The sequence below is a fragment of the Meles meles genome, chromosome 11 (assembly GCF_922984935.1).
Source record: "Meles meles chromosome 11, mMelMel3.1 paternal haplotype, whole genome shotgun sequence".
NCBI classification, from domain to species: domain Eukaryota; kingdom Metazoa; phylum Chordata; class Mammalia; order Carnivora; family Mustelidae; genus Meles; species Meles meles.
This window is the reverse complement of record NC_060076.1, coordinates 602,493-622,805: the sequence shown is the minus strand read 5'-3', so window position 1 is coordinate 622,805 and position 20,313 is coordinate 602,493. Positions and strand designations below refer to the sequence as shown.

Here is a 20,313-nt window from a genome sequence, read left to right as displayed (position 1 = left end):
CCCTGGGAGGAGGGACATCCTTAGGGAGGACAGATGTGGGGGTGGGGGGGTCCTCTTCAGTCGCTTCCATTGTCCCTAGAGAGCAGAGAGCCGGGCGGACCTCCCCCCGCCACACCCGTGCTGGGATCATGGGACATGGGCAGGGCCTGGATAACGTCCTTCAGCCCTGGTCCCAGAAGCCTGACAGCGCCGCCGCCTGTGTGGTGGGTTAGGTGCCCGAGGCCCCCAGCACCCTCCCTGTGCAGCAGAGGGGCGGTGGTCCTGGGGAGCCAGGCCCCACAGCTGGAGAGGAGGATGTGGAGAAGCTGTGCTTTCTCCGTGCGGTGACCCTGCCCGAGGGCACCAAACCGATGGGCAAACAGGAACTCCCGTGTTTTGGACAGAATGAGAACTCCCAAGCCCAAGAGCCACGTTTCCCGGGTGGGGTCCTGCCTGCTGGTCACAGCAAAGCGGGGTGGGGGGGGGAGCGGCAGGGGCAGTGTGCTGGGCAGGGAGCCCGCGTGGGCAACGGGAGGCTGAGGACGGAGAGGGGGGCTATGAGCATGAGGTTGGGGGCCACAGCAGGACAGCCGAGGGATGCCGGTGCCAGAGGGACACGGGGCCAGACTAGCCTGGGCTCACTGCGGGTTGATGAACTCACTCTTCAGGAGGGCGGCAGACAAGCGTGGGCCACAGCGCGCGGAGCCTCCCTTGGTCAGAATGGGAAGAGCAGAGGGTCTGTGCAGGGATGGGAGTGGGACTGGGCGGGGACACAGGAACCCCCCACCTGCCTTCGTTTTCTCTAAATTTGCTCCCTGACCAGGACGCTGACCTCTGCCTGCAGGTCTTCTCCCAGCTCTAGGATTTCTGTCCCAGTGTGCTCTGCTGCCCTTGGAGTGGGAGGGCTCTGGGGGGGGGGGGGTAGAAGGGAAGGGGGACGGAGCCCCAGGCCCTGGAAGAGGAGGCGGGCGGGAGAAGGAAAGGAGCTCTACTCTGGGAGCCCCAGGGTGGGGCCAGGGCAGGGGGAGAATGAGGGACTGGGGAGACCCCACTAGGCACACGGTCCCCTCTGCTCTTGCCCTGCTGGCCTCCCTGTGGGGGGTCAGGCGCAGGAGATGTCCCTGGGGAAGTACGAGTTCTGTGGAGGACAGGCTGACATGCAAGGGGCTGCGGGATTCCAGGGGAGGGATGCTCTCCCAGCCTTACGGGGTGACAAGGACCAGCCAGGAGGGCTTCAGGGCCAAGGAGGATAGGTGACCCAAGGGCTGAAGGACCTGGGCCGGCCAGCCAGACCTCCCCCTCTGGCGCCTCCCTCCAGCCGAAGTCCCGCCCTCCTGCCACGCCCCTGACTCACTTCCTCTGCCTCCGAGCGGAAACCTCCCAGCGCTTCCTCCCCTCCTCGCGCTCCCCAGGCACCCGCAGGTGTTGCTCCCCCTCCAGGCCTGAGCTGGCCGGGTCAGACCCCTGACCCCTCTGGGACCGTCCCCAGGAACCTGGTGTTTTCTGTGTCCTGAGTTGCAGCTCCAGCATCTGGCCTGGGCAGGGGGCTGCCCTTGGTGGGCTGGGGGGCCAGCAGGAGCTTAGCCTGACAGCTGCAGGTATGGGGCCGGCGGGGGGGCCAGGGCAACTGTCCTGCCTTTCTTCAGCTCTCGTCTCCCCGGCGGCTCTTGCCCGTCCCCCTTTCCACCCCACCCCACCCCACCAGTCTCCGGGGGGCTCCCCGCTGGCCATTCCACCAGTGTGTTCCCTGGAGGGATGTTGGGAGGTTCCCAGTTTGGGGGAGCGAGGCCTGGGCCCCTTCACAGAAGTTCTGGCCAGATCCCCTCCCCTTCAAGCGTTTTTTGGTGTGGGGGGGAGGCCTCCGGGCTCTAGGGGCGCTCGGGCGTCTGCTTCTCGGTTCCCACTTGGGATTCGGAGGGCCCCTGGCGCCTGGCGGTCGGACCTGTGGGCGGGCAGCGGGGTCGCGCCCTGACCCTTCTTCACCCTAATCGGCGCCTAGTTGGCACCGACTTCTCCTCCAGGAAGCCAGCTGGCTTCCCGATAAGCGGCGCCCTCCCCCCTCCGCCACTTCCTCAAGGCCCGCGGCTGTTTATGGGAGGACCCGAGAGATTTGCATTGGGGCCCCGCGGGGAGCCGCTTCCTGGTCAGCGGGGCGAGACCCAGGCTCTGCGAGGCCCGGACCGGGACCAGCCCCCCCCCCCTCACCCCCCGACTCCGCCGCGCTCCCTGGGGACCTCCCAGAGGGGTGAGGTCATTCTGGGGAAGGGGCGCAGTGGGCCGGGCGGAAGTCTGGAGACCCCCTCCATCTTCCTGTTGCAGGGAGGGCGACCTGCATGCCGAGCGCCGCCTCTGCGCCATGGACGGCGGCCAGGCCAGTCTGGAGCCGGCGGCCGCGGGCACCAGCACCCCCGGCCCGAGCGTGATCGCGCCGCTGCGCGCCGTGGTCCGTCTGCGTCGCCGCGTGTGCCTCCTGCGCAAGCGGCGCCTCCTGCCGCCGGGCGCGGGGCCGGCCTCCGGGGCTGGAGCGGCCGGAGCCGGCTGCAGCCCGGGGGCGCCGCGGGCCGACCGGGACCGGCCGCAGTTCTTCACCTTCGACGGCCCGGCGGAGCTGCCGTCCAGGACGCCGCGCAAGAGGCGCCGGCGCAGCCGCGTGGTGCTCTACCCGGAGCCCTCGCGCAAGTGCCGGCCTCACGCCGAGCGCCGGAGCCGCGCGCAGCGCTGCCTGGTGTTGCTGGTGGCCATCGTGGGCTTCCAGGTGCTCAACGCCATCGAGAACCTGGACGACAACGCGCAGCGCTACGACCTGGACGGGCTGGAGAAGGCGCTGCAGCGCGCCGTGTTCGGGCAGCCGGCCGCCGTGGGGCGCATCGTGGCGCTGCTGCGGGACTACCTGGCCACGCACGTGCACAGCCGCCCGCTGCTGCTGGCGCTGCACGGGCCCAGCGGCGTGGGCAAGAGCCACGTGGGCCGCCTGCTGGCGCGCCACTTCCGCGCGGTCCTCGAGGACGGCGCGCTGGTGCTGCAGTACCACGCGCGGCACCACTGCCCCGAGCCGCGGGCGGCGCAGGCCTGCCGCGAGCAGCTGGCCGGGCTGGTGGCCGACGTGGTGGCGCGGGCCGAGGTGGAGGAGAAGACGCCGCTCGTGGTGCTGGACGAGGCCGAGCTGCTGCCGCGGGCGCTGCTGGACGAGCTGCGGAGCCTCCTGCAGCCGCAGCGGGCCCACCGCTTCCACAACGCGGTTTACGTGCTGCTCAGCAGCGCGGGCGGCGCGGACATCACGCGCTTCGTGCTGCGCAACGCGTCTACCGCGCGGCCCCAGCGCCCCGACGGGGACCCGGACGGGGCGGCCGCGCTGCGCGCCGAGGAGGAGCTGCGCGCGGGCCTGCGGGCGCTCCTGGTGCGCGAGCACCCGCTGTGGCAGGCCGCGGCCATCGTGCCCTTTCTGCTGCTGGACAAGCAGGACGTGGTCAGCTGCTTCCGCGAGGAGATGGCGGCGGAGGGCTTCTTCCCGGAGCAGGCCCGCGCCGAGCTCCTGGCGGAGCAGCTCAGCTACTACCGCGTCGCTGGCCGTGAGTTCGCCGTCACCGGCTGCAAGCAGGTGGTGGCCAAGGTCAATCTCTTGTAGCCTTAGTGGGACACGGCGGTCGCCAGTGGGCCGACGGGACTCTTGGGTTGGGGGTGGCAGTAGGAGAGAGGGGACCCTGCGGACTTGCCCGAGGCCCCTAATAAATCCGTCTCCAGCCCCCACTGCCCTTCCCCCGCGTGTTCACCCTGGGACCTAGGGAGGCTGGCGGGGCTGGGTCAGTTCTGTGCCGGCCACTTCCAGTAACTGTCCCCCCTCTGAGCCCCCAACCTGCCACCTCCTGGTTCTAATCCAGCCCACATTTCTGAGCACCTGCCCTGTGCCCCTCGCGGCAGGCGTCCCGGCAGGTCGGCACCAGAGGAGGGATGGCGTCAGAGAAAGTGCGTGCGGCCAAGGGAGGGTCACGTGCTGGTCCCCTGCAGCTGGACGTGACACCTCAGCTCTGTGGGAGGCCCGCAGCAGCAGTCGCGCGCACTCGCACACACTCCACCCAGCCGTCGCACCCCTGCTCACCCCGTGGGCCCTGAAGTCCTGGATGCTCCTCCCGCCAGGAGAATCGCGGGGCCTCCCTGGATTTGTCCTGGACTCCAGGGCCCAGGAGCTGCTGGGAAGACGGGATGTGGGGAATCTCCACGCCATGAGCTCACCCAGTGGAATCCGCGGAAGGCCCTGGACAGCGGGGAGAACTCTCTCAGGGTGTCAGGGGTGCTGAGTTCTCGGCCCCCCTGCCCTGGTCACCACCTTGCTCCAGGACGCTGAGCTGGGACGGGCCTCAGGGTAGAGATCGCGTAGACCCACCGCAGAGGGTTTCAGGTTTTCAGGCGCTGCGGGCGCCTCTCGCGCGTTTCTCCCGGAGGGCGGTGGTCGCGTCCAAGCGGCCCCCACCGGCTCTCGCAGCCCCAGCCCTGGGGTGGCCTCAGTGCTGCCGCCCGGTGGCCGCGCGTGTTGGCGGGGGCCGCGGGGGCGTGTCCTGGCGGAGCGCAGGGCCTGGGGGCGGGGGAGCGGGACACGTGCCGCGAATGCCAGCGGGGACCTGGGCAGCAGAGGCGAAGCTCCAGCGGGCCCGGCGCAGGGCTGTGCGCGCCGCCCCCGCGTCAGAGCTCAGCACACCCGGCGCCGCGCAGACCCGGGCACCGGCACCGGCCGCTCCGGAGGCTCCCGCGGCGGGGAGAAGCCCCCGCCTAGTCCCGGGGCGGCGGTTCTCTCCCGGGGCGGTCGTCTGTGGCCCTGGGCGGAGGTCTGCCCGTAGGACAGGGAAGCTGCTGGGCCGGACCAGCGGCCAGGGGGGCCCAGGTGGCAAGGGCGGAAGGCCCTGGGCTGGTCCAGAGAAGTTTTGCCAACTCCGGGGGCCGGGCATGGGTGCAGGGGGACGGGAGGTGCAGGCGACATTTGGGGGTGGGGAGAGGCGTGGCCAGGTCTGCCCACCCGACCGCACTTGCTGGGCAGCTGGGGAAAGGAGCCCGTGTCCAGTTCCAAGGCGCCCGGCCGGCCCCTGCGTCCGCGTGAGGGACACAGGCGCGTCGTCCTCAGGGCTCACACAACTCTGTCCTTTTATCCAACCCCCCTTACAGACATTGTATTTAATTTTTATTGATTTTTAAATTTTATTTTATTGATGTATTTATAAACTAGTTCTCTCTTTTTCCGGGCCTCTGTAATTCCCGTTCTGCTAGAAACCAGGTTCTCCGATTATCTCCATGCCGGTGGGACTGTTTCCCAGCGTGGGTCAGTTCGTGTTCCCTGGGCTGGGACAGCGGGTAGGACATGCTTGAAGACTGACTTGGCTCTTCTTGGGCTTTTTCCCTTAGAACTTGATTTTGTAAAAAAAATAAATAAAATAAATTTTTTTTTTTTTTTTTTTTTTTTTTTTTTTTTTTTGAAGCAGGCTTCCTACCCAGCTCTGGGCTTGAACTCACGATTCTGAGATCAAGACCTGAGCTGAGATCAGGAGCCTGAGTCACCCAGGTGCCCATGATTTTGTCAAATTCTTTGGAAAACCTTTTCGGATTTTCACAGGAATCACGCTCATCCACAGGTCAGCGTGGGGAGTGTGATGCCGTCACCCGTGTGATGCCGTCACCCCGCCATGCGCTGACAAGGCCTGATTTGCGTATTTGAACTCACCTGTGTGACGTTCCGCCAACAGATCTAGCTCAGATTTCTGAATTTATCCCTAAAAACCGTAGGTTTGGCACCCAGGTCAGCCCAGATTGTGTCCTTTATGTATAGTCGGTTGATTACGGACTTGAATCTCCTTATAAAATGCCTCCCCAGCAACGCCCAGATGAGGTTTCCACTGAGTGAGAAACCGAGCCGCCGCATACAGCTGCACCAGACCGCCTTTGTCAGAAAGTCAGTGGGCATGGGGGCGCCTGGGGGGCTCAGTGGGTTAAGCTTCTGCCTTCGGCTCAGGTCATGATCTCAGGGTCCTGGGATCGAGCCCCGCATCGGGCTCTCTGCTCAGCGGGGACCCTGCTTCCCCCCCTCTCTCTGCCTGCCACTTTCCCTACTTGTGATCTCCGTCTGTCAAATAAATTAATTAAGAAAAAAAAAAGAAAATCTGCCTATATGTGATCTTCTCTGTCAAATAAGTAAAATCTTAAAAAAAAGAAAAAAAAGATTGTGCTGACTTTAGAGACTGGGTGGGGCAGAACCACCATCTTAACAATATTGAACTTTCCAGTCCCCGCACTGGGAGCTGCTCAGGCTCCCAAGTCTTCAGTTTCCTTGGAGGCGAGGTGTGTACTCAGCGTGCAAGCCTTGCACTGTCTTAAGCGCTTTCCCCATTGCACATGGATAGTGTCCGGTCACGCCCACGCTCTCCATGACGGTCTATGAAACCAGTCAGAGGGCCGCCTGGGGGGCTCAGTGGGTTAAGCCTCTGCCTTCGGCTCAGGTCATGATCTCAGGGTCCTGGGATTGAGCCCCGCATCAGGCTCTCTGCTCAGCGGGGAGCCTGCTTCCTCCTCTCTCTCTGTCTGCCTCTCTGCCTAGTTGAGATCTCTCTCTCTGTCCAATAAATAAATGAAATCTTAAAAAAAACAAACAAACCAGAATCTTGTATATTGGTCTTGAATCGTGTGACCCTGTGGGACTTATCAGTCTTTTTTTGTTTTGTTTCCTCAGTACAGCTTTTTTAAGGTGCTCAACATATGGAATCATGTTTCTGCAAATAAAGGCAGTTTACTTCTTCCTTCCCAATCTCTATGCCTTTTATTTCTGTTTCTTGCCTCACTGTACTCCCTGGAACTTCCTAGTACAATGTTGACCAGAAGTGGTATTCCTGTACTTAGGGGCAAAGCATTGAGTCTTTTACCAGTAAGCAGGATGTTAGCCGTAGGGCTTTCTGTAGTGTTCTTTGTCAGCGTGAGAAGGTTTCCTTCTACTCTTTGAGTGTTCAGAGTTTTATGAAGGAGTGTTGGATCTTGTCAGATGTGTTCACCTGTTGAGGGGATCATGTGATTCATGTTCTTTAATTTCTTTCTTTCTTTCTGAGAGAGCACATGTGCACCTGTGGGGCTCCATCTCACAACCCTGAGATCATGTCCTGGGCCAAAATCAAGAGCCGTACGCTTAACCAATATCACCCCTATTTTACTGACTTTTAGATGTTAAACCAACCTTGAATTCCAGGGATAAATCCCATTTGGTCATGGGGTATAATCATTTTTATATGTTGCTTGATTCAGTTTGCTAATATTTTGTCCAGGACTTTCGCATCTGTATTTATGAGGGATATTGGTCTGAAGTTTTGTTTTCTTGTGATGTCTTTATCTGGCTTTGGTACAGGATAGTTGTGACAGTTTTCTGCTAATGCCATAACAAGTTACCACAAACACAGTGACTTCAAACAACACAAGTTTATTATCTTACAGTTCTTGAAGTCAGAAATCCAAATTGGATCAAAGTAGGCTAAAATGAAGGTATCAGTGAGGTTGCATTTCTTTCTGGAGGCTTTGGGAAAAGTTGGTCTGCTTGTTTTTTTCTCCTTGGAGAGGCTGCATTCCTTGGCTTCTCGCTGCTTTCTCCATTCCTCAACCAGTAACATTGTATCTCTCCGACCTTTCACATCTCTCTCTGAACACAGCCAAGAATATTTCTTTGCTTTTAAGGACTCATTCTGCTAGATTGGTCCCATCTGGATAATCCAGGGTACTCTCTCCATCTCAAGGTCTGTATTCTTAATTAAATCTGCAAACTCTGCAAGTCAGTTTTCATATTTATGGCTTTCTAGGAATTTCTGGGAGTTTATCCAATTCACATAAGTTGTCCAATTTTATTGGCATAAAGTTTTTCCAGTATCCCCTTATAGTCCTTGTGAAAAAGACTGTTTCAGTTTGTGCTTATGTTTCATCTAGTGTGCCCTTCTATATGTACTCTCAGATTCTAGCCTTTCATTTTAGGTCTCTTTATAAGCTGATATACATCCAAATTCATCTTTTCCATTTCTGCAAAAACTTTTGTACGTCTGGTTCATGTGACTTGACTAAATTAAAGCTGTAGTTTACCTTGGGGCATATTGACATCTTGACAATATTAAGTCTTCCAATCCATGAACATGGGATTTCTTTCCATTTATTTAGGTCTTCTTAATTTCTTTCAGCAGTGTTTTGTATGTAGCAAATAAGTTCAATGAGCTTTGATGGATATGGAATTCTTGGTTGACAGTTCTTCCCTCTTGGCTCTTTTTTTTAAAATATTTTATTTATTTGACACAACTAGGCAGAGAGGCAGAGAGGCAGGCAGAGAGAGAGGAGGAAGCAGGCTCCCCGCTGAGCAGAGAGCCCGACGTGGGGCTCGATCCCAGGACCCTGGGATCATGACCCGAGCCGAAGGCAGAGGCTTCAACCCACTGAGCCCCCCAGGCGCCCCCCTCTTGGCTCTTTAACAGTGTCATACCACCACTGTCCACCTTTCCACTGTGTCTGACAAGAAGGCAGTCGTCACTTCACTGTGTGCCCCAGCACAGAAGCCCTTCTTCTCTTGCTGCCTTCAGGTTTTCTCTTCGTCTTTGACTCTCGCCATCTTCTCTCTGATAGGTCTAGGTGTGGATCTCACTGAGCTTCTCTGAGGTGTGGATGAATATTTTGCATCCAGTTTGGGAATTCGGGGTCAGTATTTCCTCAGATATTTTTTTTCTGCTTCTTTTTCTTTTGCCTCTGTGTCTCCCATCATATGCATTTTTAAATTCCTGATAATGTCTCATGGGCCTGTAAGGCTCTATTTTACTTTATTCCTTTTTTGCTTCTTCAGAATGGATAATTTCCTTTGATCTGTTTTCAAAGTCAGTGATTATTTCTTATGGCTTTTCAAGTCTGCTGTTGATCCCTTGAGTGGAGTAAAAAATAGGCTATTTTTTAAAAGATGTCTACTATATTGTTTCTTATTTCTTTTTTTAAAAAGATTTTATTTATTTATTTGACAGAGAGAAACACGGTGAGAGAGGGAACACGAGCAGGGGGAGTGGGAGAGGGAGAAGCAGGCTTCCCGCCGAGCAGGGAGCCCGATGCGGGGCTCAATCCTAAGACCCTGGGATCATGACCTGAGCCGAAGGCAGACGTCTGCTTAACTAACTGAGCCCCCCGGGTGCCCGCAAAATAGACTATTTTTTTTTTAGATTTTTATTTATTTATTCAAGAGGTAGATAGTGAGAGAGAGCATGAGCGAGGAGAAAGTGAGAGGGAGAAGCAGACTCCCCGTGGAGTTGGGAGCCCCATGCGGGACTCGATCCCAAGACTCCAGGATCATGAACTGAACTGAAGGTAGTCGCTTAACTGACTGAGCCATCCAGGCGCCCTAGACTATTTTTTTTTTAGAGCAGTTTTAGGTTCACAGCAAAATTGGGAAGAACGTAGAGGTTCCTGGAAGGTCCGCTGTGCTTGAAGCCTGCCCCGCTGTGAACATCCGCCTGCCCCCGGCAGTGTGTTCGGTCCTGCTGTGAGCCGTATGGCTCGGGCTCCACGGTTTGCGTTAGAGTCACTCTTGATGTTATATTTAATGAGATCTCACTGATCATTTCTTCCTTTCGTGGGTTGTGCCTTTGATTATGAATCTCAAAGTCATTGAGCTTATCTGGATTTCCTCATTGCAGAAGTTCTGTAGCTTTGCATTTTACATATAAGTCTGAGATCCACTTTCGGCTTTTTAGAAAGATTTTATTTATTTATTTTGAGAGACAGAGCACAAGTGAGGGGAGGGCTGAGGGCGGGGGTGAGGGAGACTCCCTACTGAGTGTGGAGACCCGTGCGGGCCCCGAGATCATGACCTGAGCCAAAGTCAGAGGCTTCACTGACTGAGCCCCCCAGACGCCCGTTCGGTTTAATGAAGGGTATAAGATCTGTGTCTGGATTAATTTTTTGTGAATGTGAATATCCAGTTGTTCCAGCCCAGAATCTCAGGGACTTTTCATTTCAGTTATCGAGCTTGTTAACTCCAGCTGTTCCATTTGGTTCTTCTTTCTTCTTTCTCCTTCCCCTCCCCCTTTGCTCCCTCCTCCTCCTCTTTCTTCCTCCTCCTTCTACTCTGTCTTCTTCTTCTTCTGTCTTCCAATTTTGTATCATAAAAACCTGTTCTTTTCAGTCTTGGAAGTTTCAGAGCTAAAGCATCTTCTCTTTTTGAAGAATTGAAACATTTTACAGACAGAATGGAAAGTGATGGAAACCTACAGAAATATTTGAAGGTTCTAGAGGAAAGGACCAGTTCGTCTCTAGAAACGTCAGTGGCTGAGGTGAAGAAGACACAGCAAAGCCCCCTTTCGAGAGTCAGGGGACTTTCTAACGGGGACTGTGCAGCTGTAGTGCACCTTGATTTTTTTTTTTCTTAAAGTGATGGAATTGGCAACACTTTTCCCCCCAGGAATGTGCAAAATGTTGGGAACTTCTTTTTCCAGAATGACTTTCAGAACAGGTGGTCTGTTCTTTAAAACACCCTCAGGGTCAGAAAGCTTCATCTTGTGAAGATGTGTTTTTCAGGTTTTAAAATAATTCCGAGTCCCTCAGGACCAAGTTGGATGACACATTTTGGGCCAAGTTGTAAAGGCATGAGACTGATTTTGAGAGTGTCTTGAAAGTGGTTTCATTGACATCACTGGATTACAGGTTTCACTTCTTAAGATGCCCAGAATCAAGGAAGCACCGTACTGTTCACGTCTTGGTGTGCATTGTGTGCTAGAGCTCCCCCCCGCCCCTTAAGATTTATTTATTTATTTGAGGGAGAGACAGGGAGGGAGAAGTAGAGAGAATCTCAAGCTGATTCCCCGCTGAGATCTGACACAGGCTCGATCCCACCACCCTGAGATCATGGCCTGAGCTGAAATCAAGAGTCGGATGCAAATATAAGTAAATAAATAAATAGATGCTTAACTGACTAAACCACCCAGGTGCCCTTTTGTGCTGGGGCTTTTGATAGCAAGCTGACATCCTGAATCCCAGACCCATGGAGGGCCGGGGCCAACTGTCCCTCTTTAGCGGATCTCTGTTTTTTTTTAATGATTATTTATTTATTTGAGAGAGAGAGAGAGAGCACACAGAGGGAGAGGGAGAAGCAGGCTCCCCGCTGAGCATGGATCCTGACGAGGGGCTGGGTCCCATGACCCCGGGATCATGACTTGAGCCAAAGGCAGACACTTAACCCACTGAGCCACCCAGGCGCTCCTGGATCTGTTTTTATTAATAATCTCCTTTACAAAACTACGCATAGTTAAAATATTTTTAAATGTTCTTTTACTAAGATTAGAATTCATGCACCGCACAGTTTAGTGCGTAAGACTGAGTTCAATGCCTTTAGTCTACTCACCAAGTTGTGCACCCGCCACCACACTCTCATTTGAGAACATTTTTATCTCAAAAACATTTTTTTTCCTGTGCCCATTAGCACTCACTCCCCATCCCTTCTACTCACCCCTCCACCCAGCCCTAGGCAGTTTGTTTAACTGGAATCATGCAATATTGGTCTTTTGTGTCTGGCTTCTTTTACTTAGCATAATATTTTCATGGTCAGTTTTCAAGCAAGTACCAGTGATTCATTCCTTTTTATGGCTGGACAATATTCCATTGCATGGTATCCTACATTGTGTTTATATCTTCATTTGTTTTTCCTACTTTTTGGCTATTTAAAAAAAAGATTTATTGATTTATTTTATTTTATATTAAAGATATTATTTATTTATTTGACAGAGATATCACAAGTAGGCAGAGAGGCAGGCAGAGAGGGTGGGGGAAGCAGGCTCCCTGCTGAGCAGAGAGCCCGATGTGGGGCTCGATCCCAGGACCCTGGGATCATGACCTGAGCCGAAGGCAGAGGCTTAACCCACTGAGCCACCCAGGCGCCCTATTGATTTATTTGAGAGAGAGACAGCATGTGAATGCAGGGGGAGGGCAGAGGGGCAGAATCGTCAAGCAGACTCCCCACTGAACATGGAGCCCAACTCAGGGCTTGATTCCATGACCTTATGAGATCATGAACTGGAACCAAGAGTTGGACACCGAACTGACTGAGCAACCCTGGTGCCCCTCTGTTTTTGGCTATTATGAATAGTGCTGCTGTGACCTTTTACATACAGTTTCCTGTGTGGTCATGTGTTTAACTTTATCCTGGGTATACACTAAGGCTCGGAAAAGAGTGATACATCCTGAGTCTTGGGGCAACACCACTTTTAACATTCTAAGTAACTGACAAAGTATTTTCCAAAGCAGTCCCATTTTTTCAAAATAACTTCTCTTTACTGATGTTCCCTATTTGATGAGTCATTTCCATCATACTTTCCTTTAACTCTTTTAGGGTGCCTGGGGGGCTCAGTTGTTAAATGTCTGCCTTTGGTTCAGGTCATGATCTCAAGGTCCTGGGATGGAGTCTCACATCAGGCTCCCTGCTCAGTGGGGAGTCTGCTTCTCCCTCTGCCTCTGCCTCTCCCCCTTGCTTGCATGCCTGTGTGGGAAAGCCGCTGGGGCCCCGTGTGCTCCCCGACATTTGGTGTCACCAGTGGTCCTCACTGTGGTTTTAACTCACATCTCCTTGGTGATTTGTGAAGTGCCGATTCGCTTCTCTTGCCCATTTTGGAGTGGGTTGTCTTTTTCTTACTGATTTGTAGAAGTCCTCTATAAATTCTGGGTGTGAACCTGTTGTTAGTTATGTGGGTGGCAAATATCCTCTCATGCCCGGTAGGAGGCGTCTTCTTCTCTCCTAACAGCATCCGATGAAAGACGTCATGTGTGCCTTGCTCTTCCCCTTTATCTTTCTTGCTTTTTTGGTGTCATCTTTAAGAGAAGTGTCCTCACCCCCAGCGGCATGGGAGCTGATGTGGCGGGAGCCACTTAGGAAGTGAGCCTGGAGGAGAGGATTCAGTTCATGCACACACACACCCACGCACACGCGCACCCACGCACTCCTGCTGGAATTCAGAGGAGGATCGCAATGACTCTGTAGATGAGTTTGCGCGGAACGGACACCTTCGCCATACTGAGTTTTGCAGACCATGAACATGGTATAGTTCTTGTGTAATTTGGCGGTTACAGATTTCTCCTAGCAACGTTCTGGAGTGTTCCACTGGGAGGCCTCACGCATCCTTCATTTTATGTTCTGTGATGTTACGGTAATGGTGGTGTTATTTATTTGTGATCGTATTTTTAAAGTTTTGTTTTTTGCATGTTAATGGATAGGACGCGGAAATAGACTTGGTTTTTGTCTCCTGACTGCATCGCATGACTGGCCGCCCACAGATCTGTCCCTGCAGAGTGACCGTGAGGCAAGCTTCCTCTTCTCACCTCTGACAGAGGAGAGCCTGGGGGTCTTGGGGGCACAGCCTTTGATGCCTTAAGACTAGAACGTTCTCCCGGGGAGGGCTGGCTCTCTGGACACTCTGTGGTCGGATTTTCAGTTCTTAGGGCTCAGTGTCCAGGAGGAGGCACCAACTGTAACCGGCACTGGCAACGCTGGGCCCGTGCCTGCGCTCGCCGGAGTTTTCCGGGACTCTTTGTGACGCCAGCACCTACACTGAGGATGATAATTCTGTCGAGTGAAACATTACCACTGAGACCTAACCTGTGTTTGGTGTGGTACCAGCCAGACATTTCTACTGAAGAAGAAATAGGAAGGAAGAAAAAAAAGACTAACACCCCCCAGAAGTTACTGAAACACGGCGGGTTTCAAAAGCATTGTGCCAAGTGTCGGAAGCAGCACCAAGAATGCACATCCCGGGGCGCCTGGGTGGCTCAGTGGGTTAAAGCCTCTGCCTTCGGCTCGGGTCATGATCTCAGGGTCCTGGGATCGAGCCCCGCATCGGGCTCTCTGCTCGGTGGGAAGCCTGTTTCTCCCTCTCTCTCTGCCTGCCTCTCTGCCTACTTGTGATCTCTCTCTCTGTCAACTAAATAAATAAAATATTTAAAAAAAAAAAAAAAAAAAAGAATGCACATCCCACATGACCCTTTTATATATGATTCTAGAACAGGCACAGCCGATCCTGGTGACAGGAATCCGATGGGCAGTGATCTGGGCTCGAGCTGAGGAGGCACCGACTCAGGGTGGGGGGCAGGGCGGAGCTCGTGGGCGTGAGGGACAGATTCTGTGCAATCAGTCACAGACCGCCAGCGCCTGCCCTTAGCGCACTCCGGATGGCGGCACTTTGTTGTGTGTAAATTACGCCGCAATAAAGTTGCCGTTTCAGAATAATGATAAACCTAACGATTTTCTTTCAGCTTAGAATAAAATGAAGCCACCCACAGAAGGACACCGCAGGAAGCCTTGAGAAGGAGTTGTTTATTAACAACATGACCTTGGCAAGTCAACGTGCTGGGTTAGTCATTACTTTCCTCCCCAGAAGGGAGAGGGAGGCGGAGCCCACGGGAACCGGGACCGGGGCCTGTGGGCTGAAGGGCTGGGCACACCCGCACACTGTCCTTTCTCTCTGGTGCGGGCAGCGGAGCCTTCCCCAGGGCCTTCCTGAGCCTCGGAAAGGGGCTTGCTCTCCCACTGGCTACCCAAGCGTTGCACTGTTTTCGGCTCTGTAGCGCGGGCGCTGCCGTGGAAAACAGGACCAGAGGGCACCCGTGACCTAGCCTCACTAGACCCATCGGTACCCATGCCCCGTGTGCCGGCCTCCTGCCTCTCTCGTCCCCTCCGCGTGCGGTAGGCTGGGCCCGGCTGCGAGCGGAGATCCTGGTGCAGCCCAACGCTGGTTCTCTCCGCGCTCAGGCGCACCCCTGTTCTCTTTCTGTTCGGTCGTCGTTGGACAGTGTCAGTCCCTAGAAGGTCGTGCCACACAGACTTCCAAGCCTAGGGTGCTGGACGTGTTTGCAGCTGGGAAAGACAGGACACAGCACGAAGCACCCACAGCTCTGCCTGAGGGTAGGAAATGTTGGGGTTCAGAGCAAACGGTCAGGAAAGGGTTCCTGAGACGTGTTTGGTGCAGAAAGGTGTTTTTGTTGTTGTTTTAAGATTTTATTTGTTTATTCATCAGAGAGCGAGCGAGAGAGCGGGTGAGCACAAGCAGGGGGAGTGGCAGGCAGAGGGACAAGCAGCCTTGCTCACTGAGCAAACTGTATATAGTAAGTGATATAGGAAGCAAAGGCAGAAGAAAAAATTAAAATTCCTTACGGCCCGTTGACAAGTCCTTGAAACAGGAGAGTGACCCTCCTCTAGGGACTCCACGGCCTCCATGTTAGTACTTTGCTGAGGGCAAAAGGCAATCCTAGCCTGACTCCCCTCGCCTCTCCGCCCACGATCCTGTAAGTCTACTTTATTTTTTTTAAGATTTTAAAAATTTATTTGACAGACAGAAATCACAAGCAGGCAGAGAGGCAGGCAGAGAGAGAGGAGGAAGCAGGCTCCCTGCCGAGCAGAGAGCCCGATGCGGGGCTCGATCCCAGGATCCTGGGATCATGACCTGAGCTGAAGGCAGAGGCTTTAACCCACTGAGCCACCCAGGCGCCCCTGTAAGTCTACTTTAAAGTAAAAAAAAAATCCTTTGGAAACGTCCTTCATCTCTAAAACCTCTAACATACGTTTTGTCAATCTTCCCCCAAGCCTATGGCCCACTGATAGACATCTCCTGGGTCTCATAACTAAGGTTTTATTAGACGGTAATAAATGACCTTTCCCCAACAATAGCGAGCCCTCTCAATGTCCTGAAAATCTTGCTTCCAAAATCCCTTAGAGACTTATTCTACCCTTAACCCTCTCCCAACTTGAGAGTATGTAATGGGCCAATCCTCATGACCCCAGTGCAGCTCTTTCTGCCCATGGGTCCTTTCCCCATGGTGTACAAAAATCACCTTTTTGCACCAAAGACATCTCAAGAATTCTTTCTTGGCTGTAGGTTTTGAACCCTGACGTCTTTCCTACATGGGTAAGGAAGTATAATTTTTCTTTTGCCTTTGTTTCCTGTCACCTGACAACATGGCCTGGACGATGTGATGTCACCAAGGCAGGCACTGGCTGCTACCCACCTACCCACCTCCAATTACCAGCCTTTCTTTCTCTGTGACCCCATTTAACCAGGGAGCTGCACAACTAGAGACTACATTTCCCAGTCTCCCTTGCAGCGAGGTTGGTCATGTGACAATGCCCTAGCCAATGGGGTGTGAGCAAATGAGGCCGGCTCCTCTCCCGGGAAGTGATCCTGGAGGAGAGGATCCAAGCCCTAGTTCTTCCCGATTGTTGGCAGGAATGCGGACTTGACGGGCCGAGCGGTGTGGTCGACACCCCGAAGAGCCCAGGGCATCGGAGGGGCCTGGCCCGTGAGGCCGCACCCCGCCCTGGGCCACCCACTCCGACTTCTCCGTTGAGAGATACATTGTGTCTAGTTAAGGCCACTGCGGGTTTGGATTTTGTCCGATCTTGCTGGACGGTTCATGGGGTGTCTCGGGCTTGGTTTCCTTGGGGGCCCTTGTTCCCAGGGTGTTCGTGGGGAGGCCCACAGACCTGCAGAGCGGGATTTATGCACTGGGGGAGCCCGGGTCAGGTGTGAACTGGGTCTCCAGCCCCCAGCCCTAAGCAGGCGGGAGTCGGAACAGACGATCCCTCCTCTCACTTGCCCATCATCACCGCGTCCCTGGAATGGGGTGCGGGGACAGCAGGGGTGTCAACTCCCCCCCCCGCAGCCCCCTCTTCCAAGACTCCAGGCTCTGGGTGGCGATCCGGGCGCCCCCCTCGCCCACCTCAGACCACCATGGCTGGTCTGCGACGTGGTCTGGGTCCTGAAGTGTGACAGACCCCAGGGGGCCACATCCACAGGCCAGCGACAGATCCTGGGTCCTGCTGCCCATCCGCTCGTTGTGGCCCCAGGGCCCTGGGGTGCCCCTCTTCCCTGCTGGGCCCAAGGGCAGACCAGCACACTGCCCCGGGTCACTTGCCCGACCGTGATGGGCTCGCTTCCCAGGCCCCGCCTCCTCTGGGGAACCGCCACGGGGTCCGCTCACCTGCCCCTTCCGCAGACCTGGGGTGGCCTCCAGGGTGTCCTCAGCAGGCCGGGAGTGCACGCGTGGGCGCGGCGAAGGGCCGGCGGGGTAGTGCTTGCTGGGGACCCTTGAACCCCGGGGCTTGTGGCGCAGTGCGCGCCGCGGCCGCAGGGCGGCAGCACAGCCCGCGCCGCGCCGTCCTGGGCCGGCGCCCCGGCTGGAGCTGGGCCCTCCCGGGACCCCTTAGCGCGGGACGCCCGTCGCGACAGCCCCACCCGCTGGGAGCGCTCCCCGCAGCCTCCACTCGTGTGTTCTCTCCTGAGCCGGGGGGCGAGGTCGGGAAGGGGCAGGGGCTTACCGGGCGCCAAGAGCCAGGCTCGCAGGGAGGGGGGCCTCCCCCCCTCCGTAGCCCCTCGGACGCCGGGGCGGGGTGGCGGGGGTCAGGCTCTCCGTCTCCTGCTCGGCCTCCTCCCCAGTCTCACTGAGGCCCGGGATCCTCAGGCGCGCTTCTGGGGGGCTCCCCCACCCCGTACCCCTCTCAGTGTCCAACCCTCCAGGCCTGGAGCGGGCGGGAGCGCCCGACCATCCGCCTCGGTGCAGACCCCCTCGAGCGGAGGGCGCACTGCGGCCAGCGAGCGCCGTAGGGTCTGCGGGGCACGGGGTGGGGGCTGCGCATCCCAGGCCGTGACCCCAGAACAGAGATGACAGCTGGTCTCTACCCCGGACACCCCGCACCTGGCGAGTGGGTGCGCAGGACGGGCTTTGAGTGGAGAGCGGCGGGGGCAGCCCCCGTGCCCCCACACAACCCGGGCCTTTGTGAGTGCCCGCCCCCCATCCCGGGCCAAGGTCCCCACTGCCCAACCCAGGCCCCCCTCCCCGTGCAGAACCGGCAACCTCCCCACGCCGGGTTCCCCCGCCCGCCCGGTCCCCCCAGTCCGCTCCCCAGCCGGGCCCTCCAGCGGGACTCCCCCACCGCCTCTCCCCTGCGCCTCTGCTGCCCCCCCACCTCCTGGGGCCCCCCAGCCTCCCCCTGCCCGCCGGTCCCCCACCTCCCTCCGCCTTCATTAGCATAGCAGCTGCTTGCCGAGCGGGGACCCGCGCGGAGGAAAGGGCAGAGGCCTCGAGAATGAATGGGGGCCATGGCTTTGGAGGGGGCAGGAGAAGAAAGACAGACAGACGCGCGCGGAGGGACAGCTCGACGTACAGCCAAGCAGAAGAATGCGCCCGACGGCGACGGAGGGGAGGGGAGTGATGGAGGGGAGTGCTGGAGGGGGAGCGGGGAGCAGGGCCACAGAGGCGAGTGTGCAGTGGGAGGTGGGGGAGGGCGGCCTCCAGAGACCCCGAGCCCCAGGAGGAGGCTGAGCTGGAGGCCTCGGGGAGGAGCTGTCTGGGAGGTTCCCAGACCTCCCACGGCCCCCTCTGGCCCAGGCCCTCAGGCCCCGGGCCCAGGCTTTGTTCCCGGGCTGCCCCCTGTGTCTGGCACCCTCTCCCCCCTTCCCCTCCCAGGTGGACAGCCGCCTCTGAGCTGCCAGGCTGCCTGTGTGAGCCCTGCACCGAGCCCCCAGACCTTTGGGGGTGGGAGCTAGAGGGCAGCCTCTTCCCTCTGCTTCTCCTAACCCCCCTGCCTGGTCTGGCCTCCAAATCCTGCCCTCCCTTCTCTGGCAGGCTCTGTCCTGGCTCCCACGCCTGTTGACTTTAGACATCACTCTTTCTGGCTGACCATTTCCCTGCATTTCCTGGTCTCTCTCTGGCATCCATTCCAACAGTAAACACTTCCTGTGTCTGGCTGGGGTCAGGTCAGAGAGACAGACAGTTGGACAGGAGCCGCCATCACTCCTGGTTGGGGGTGGTGAGGGAGGCCCAACTCTTGCCCATCTGGTCTGTCTCCCCTTCTCCTTGGCAGGCACCCCAGGACTTCCCAGCCGCCCAGCGCCTGCCCACGGGACCCCTCCGCCCTGGGTGTCCTCAGTGCTCCTGGCTGGGACCCGCACTTGGCCTCCACAGCGGACCTGTGGATCCTGGGAGCCAGACGGAGAGGTCAGCTCTGACTTCTTTCTTATGCTGGCCACAAAGGCTGGAGAGGAGGCTTCTGCCCCTGAAGGGCCACCTGGGGAGGGGCTCCCAGGTGCACCATTGGCTGGCTGGCACTGGTTCCTGAGCACAGACATTCTGGGCAGAGAAGCTGCCCTGCCTGGCTTGCTCATTTGTTCACAGCTCTGACCCCAGACGGTGGAAGGAGGGATGTGGTTATCGTGTGCGTCTGTGTCCTGGGGCCACCACCAGTGAAAGGGCCGTGAACGGCCCCTGAAGACGCGTCTTTAGCACCCTAGGGTCCCTCACCCCAGGGTCCCTTACCAGCAGCCAGGGCCCCGGCGGGGTGGGCAGGGGCGTCTGCGCACAGAAGAGCACCTAGGGAAGAAAGGCCCCCAAACCCCACTAGGCCTCCTCCACAGCTGTGGGGCTGAGCAGGGCCTGGCCTGCTTTTTGCCCGTGCTGGAGAGAAAACGATTGCTCTGTGAGCAGCACAAAGCCTTTCTCCGTCAAATGCTGGTCTCTCAGAGGGAGGACTTTCCGGAGCCACGGGCAGGGCCGGGGCCTGGGAGGTGTCCTAGTGCTCCTGCTCCACCCGGCCTGGGAACCAGACCCCTCCCTGGCAGCCGAGGCCTGGACGGAGCGTTAGTTGCCGGTTCCGAGCCGGGTTCCTCCATCTCTCGTGGGCGACAGTGCCTTTGAGGGAGCCGGAGGTCCAGTCCTGCTTGCCCACGGGCCACCCAGAGTGCCCAGGCCTGACTGCATTCTCCGGAATGCCCCGCAAAGCCCACATTCTCGCAGCAACTCCCCCTTTCGAGGCCTGGCACCCGTGCTCTCTGCCCGCCAGTGCCGTGGGCACCGCCTCCCCTGGGAGCTGGTTTGCATCGGATGCTCCCCTCCCCTCCTCGGGTGTCCCGGTCTCCTGGCCAGCGGAGCGGACAGCAAATGCCTATCTCACCCGCAGGAGAATGAGCTCGGAAAGCCCTCGGGGCCGGAACCGAGCAGGGTGTGCAGAGCGGGAACCGGAAGGCACAGCCTGCCAGTGTAGGAAGGGCAGTGTGTCGGCAGGACGAGGACCGAGGACTGGCTGACAGGAAGCTGACGCCCTTTGGCTGCTGTAGAGGGCTCCGAGGTACAAGAAAAAGCTGTTCCCTTCTCTGGCTCTCCCTCCTCAGGACCCACTGCTGACCTCCCCTGCACTCTGTTCTCATAAGGCCCCAGGGCCCTGGGGGCATCCCAGGTCTTTGCGCGGAGAGGCTCATCCTGTAGGCAGGCGCGAGGAGCAGCTGCCCAGCTCTACACTCCCCTCGCACACCCAGGGGCATGGTC

General features: G+C 57.1%; 1 protein-coding gene across 1 annotated transcript; it reads left to right on the top strand.

Annotated features, from left to right (window-relative positions):
- The first annotated feature begins 1,219 nt into the window (after window positions 1-1,219).
- TOR4A (torsin family 4 member A) lies at window positions 1,220-3,726 on the top strand. Its single transcript, XM_046023958.1, has 2 exons — window positions 1,220-1,577; window positions 2,299-3,726. Exon 2 carries the CDS (start codon window positions 2,336-2,338, stop codon window positions 3,602-3,604), a length of 1,269 nt encoding a protein of 422 aa, XP_045879914.1. The 5' UTR covers window positions 1,220-1,577; window positions 2,299-2,335; the 3' UTR covers window positions 3,605-3,726.
- The last annotated feature ends 16,587 nt before the right edge of the window (window positions 3,727-20,313 follow it).

Excerpts from the sequence above, each read along its gene's own strand:
- TOR4A (XM_046023958.1), top strand. The coding sequence starts at position 2,336 with ATGGACGGCGGCCAGGCCAGTCTGGAGCCGGCGGCCGCGGGCACCAGC.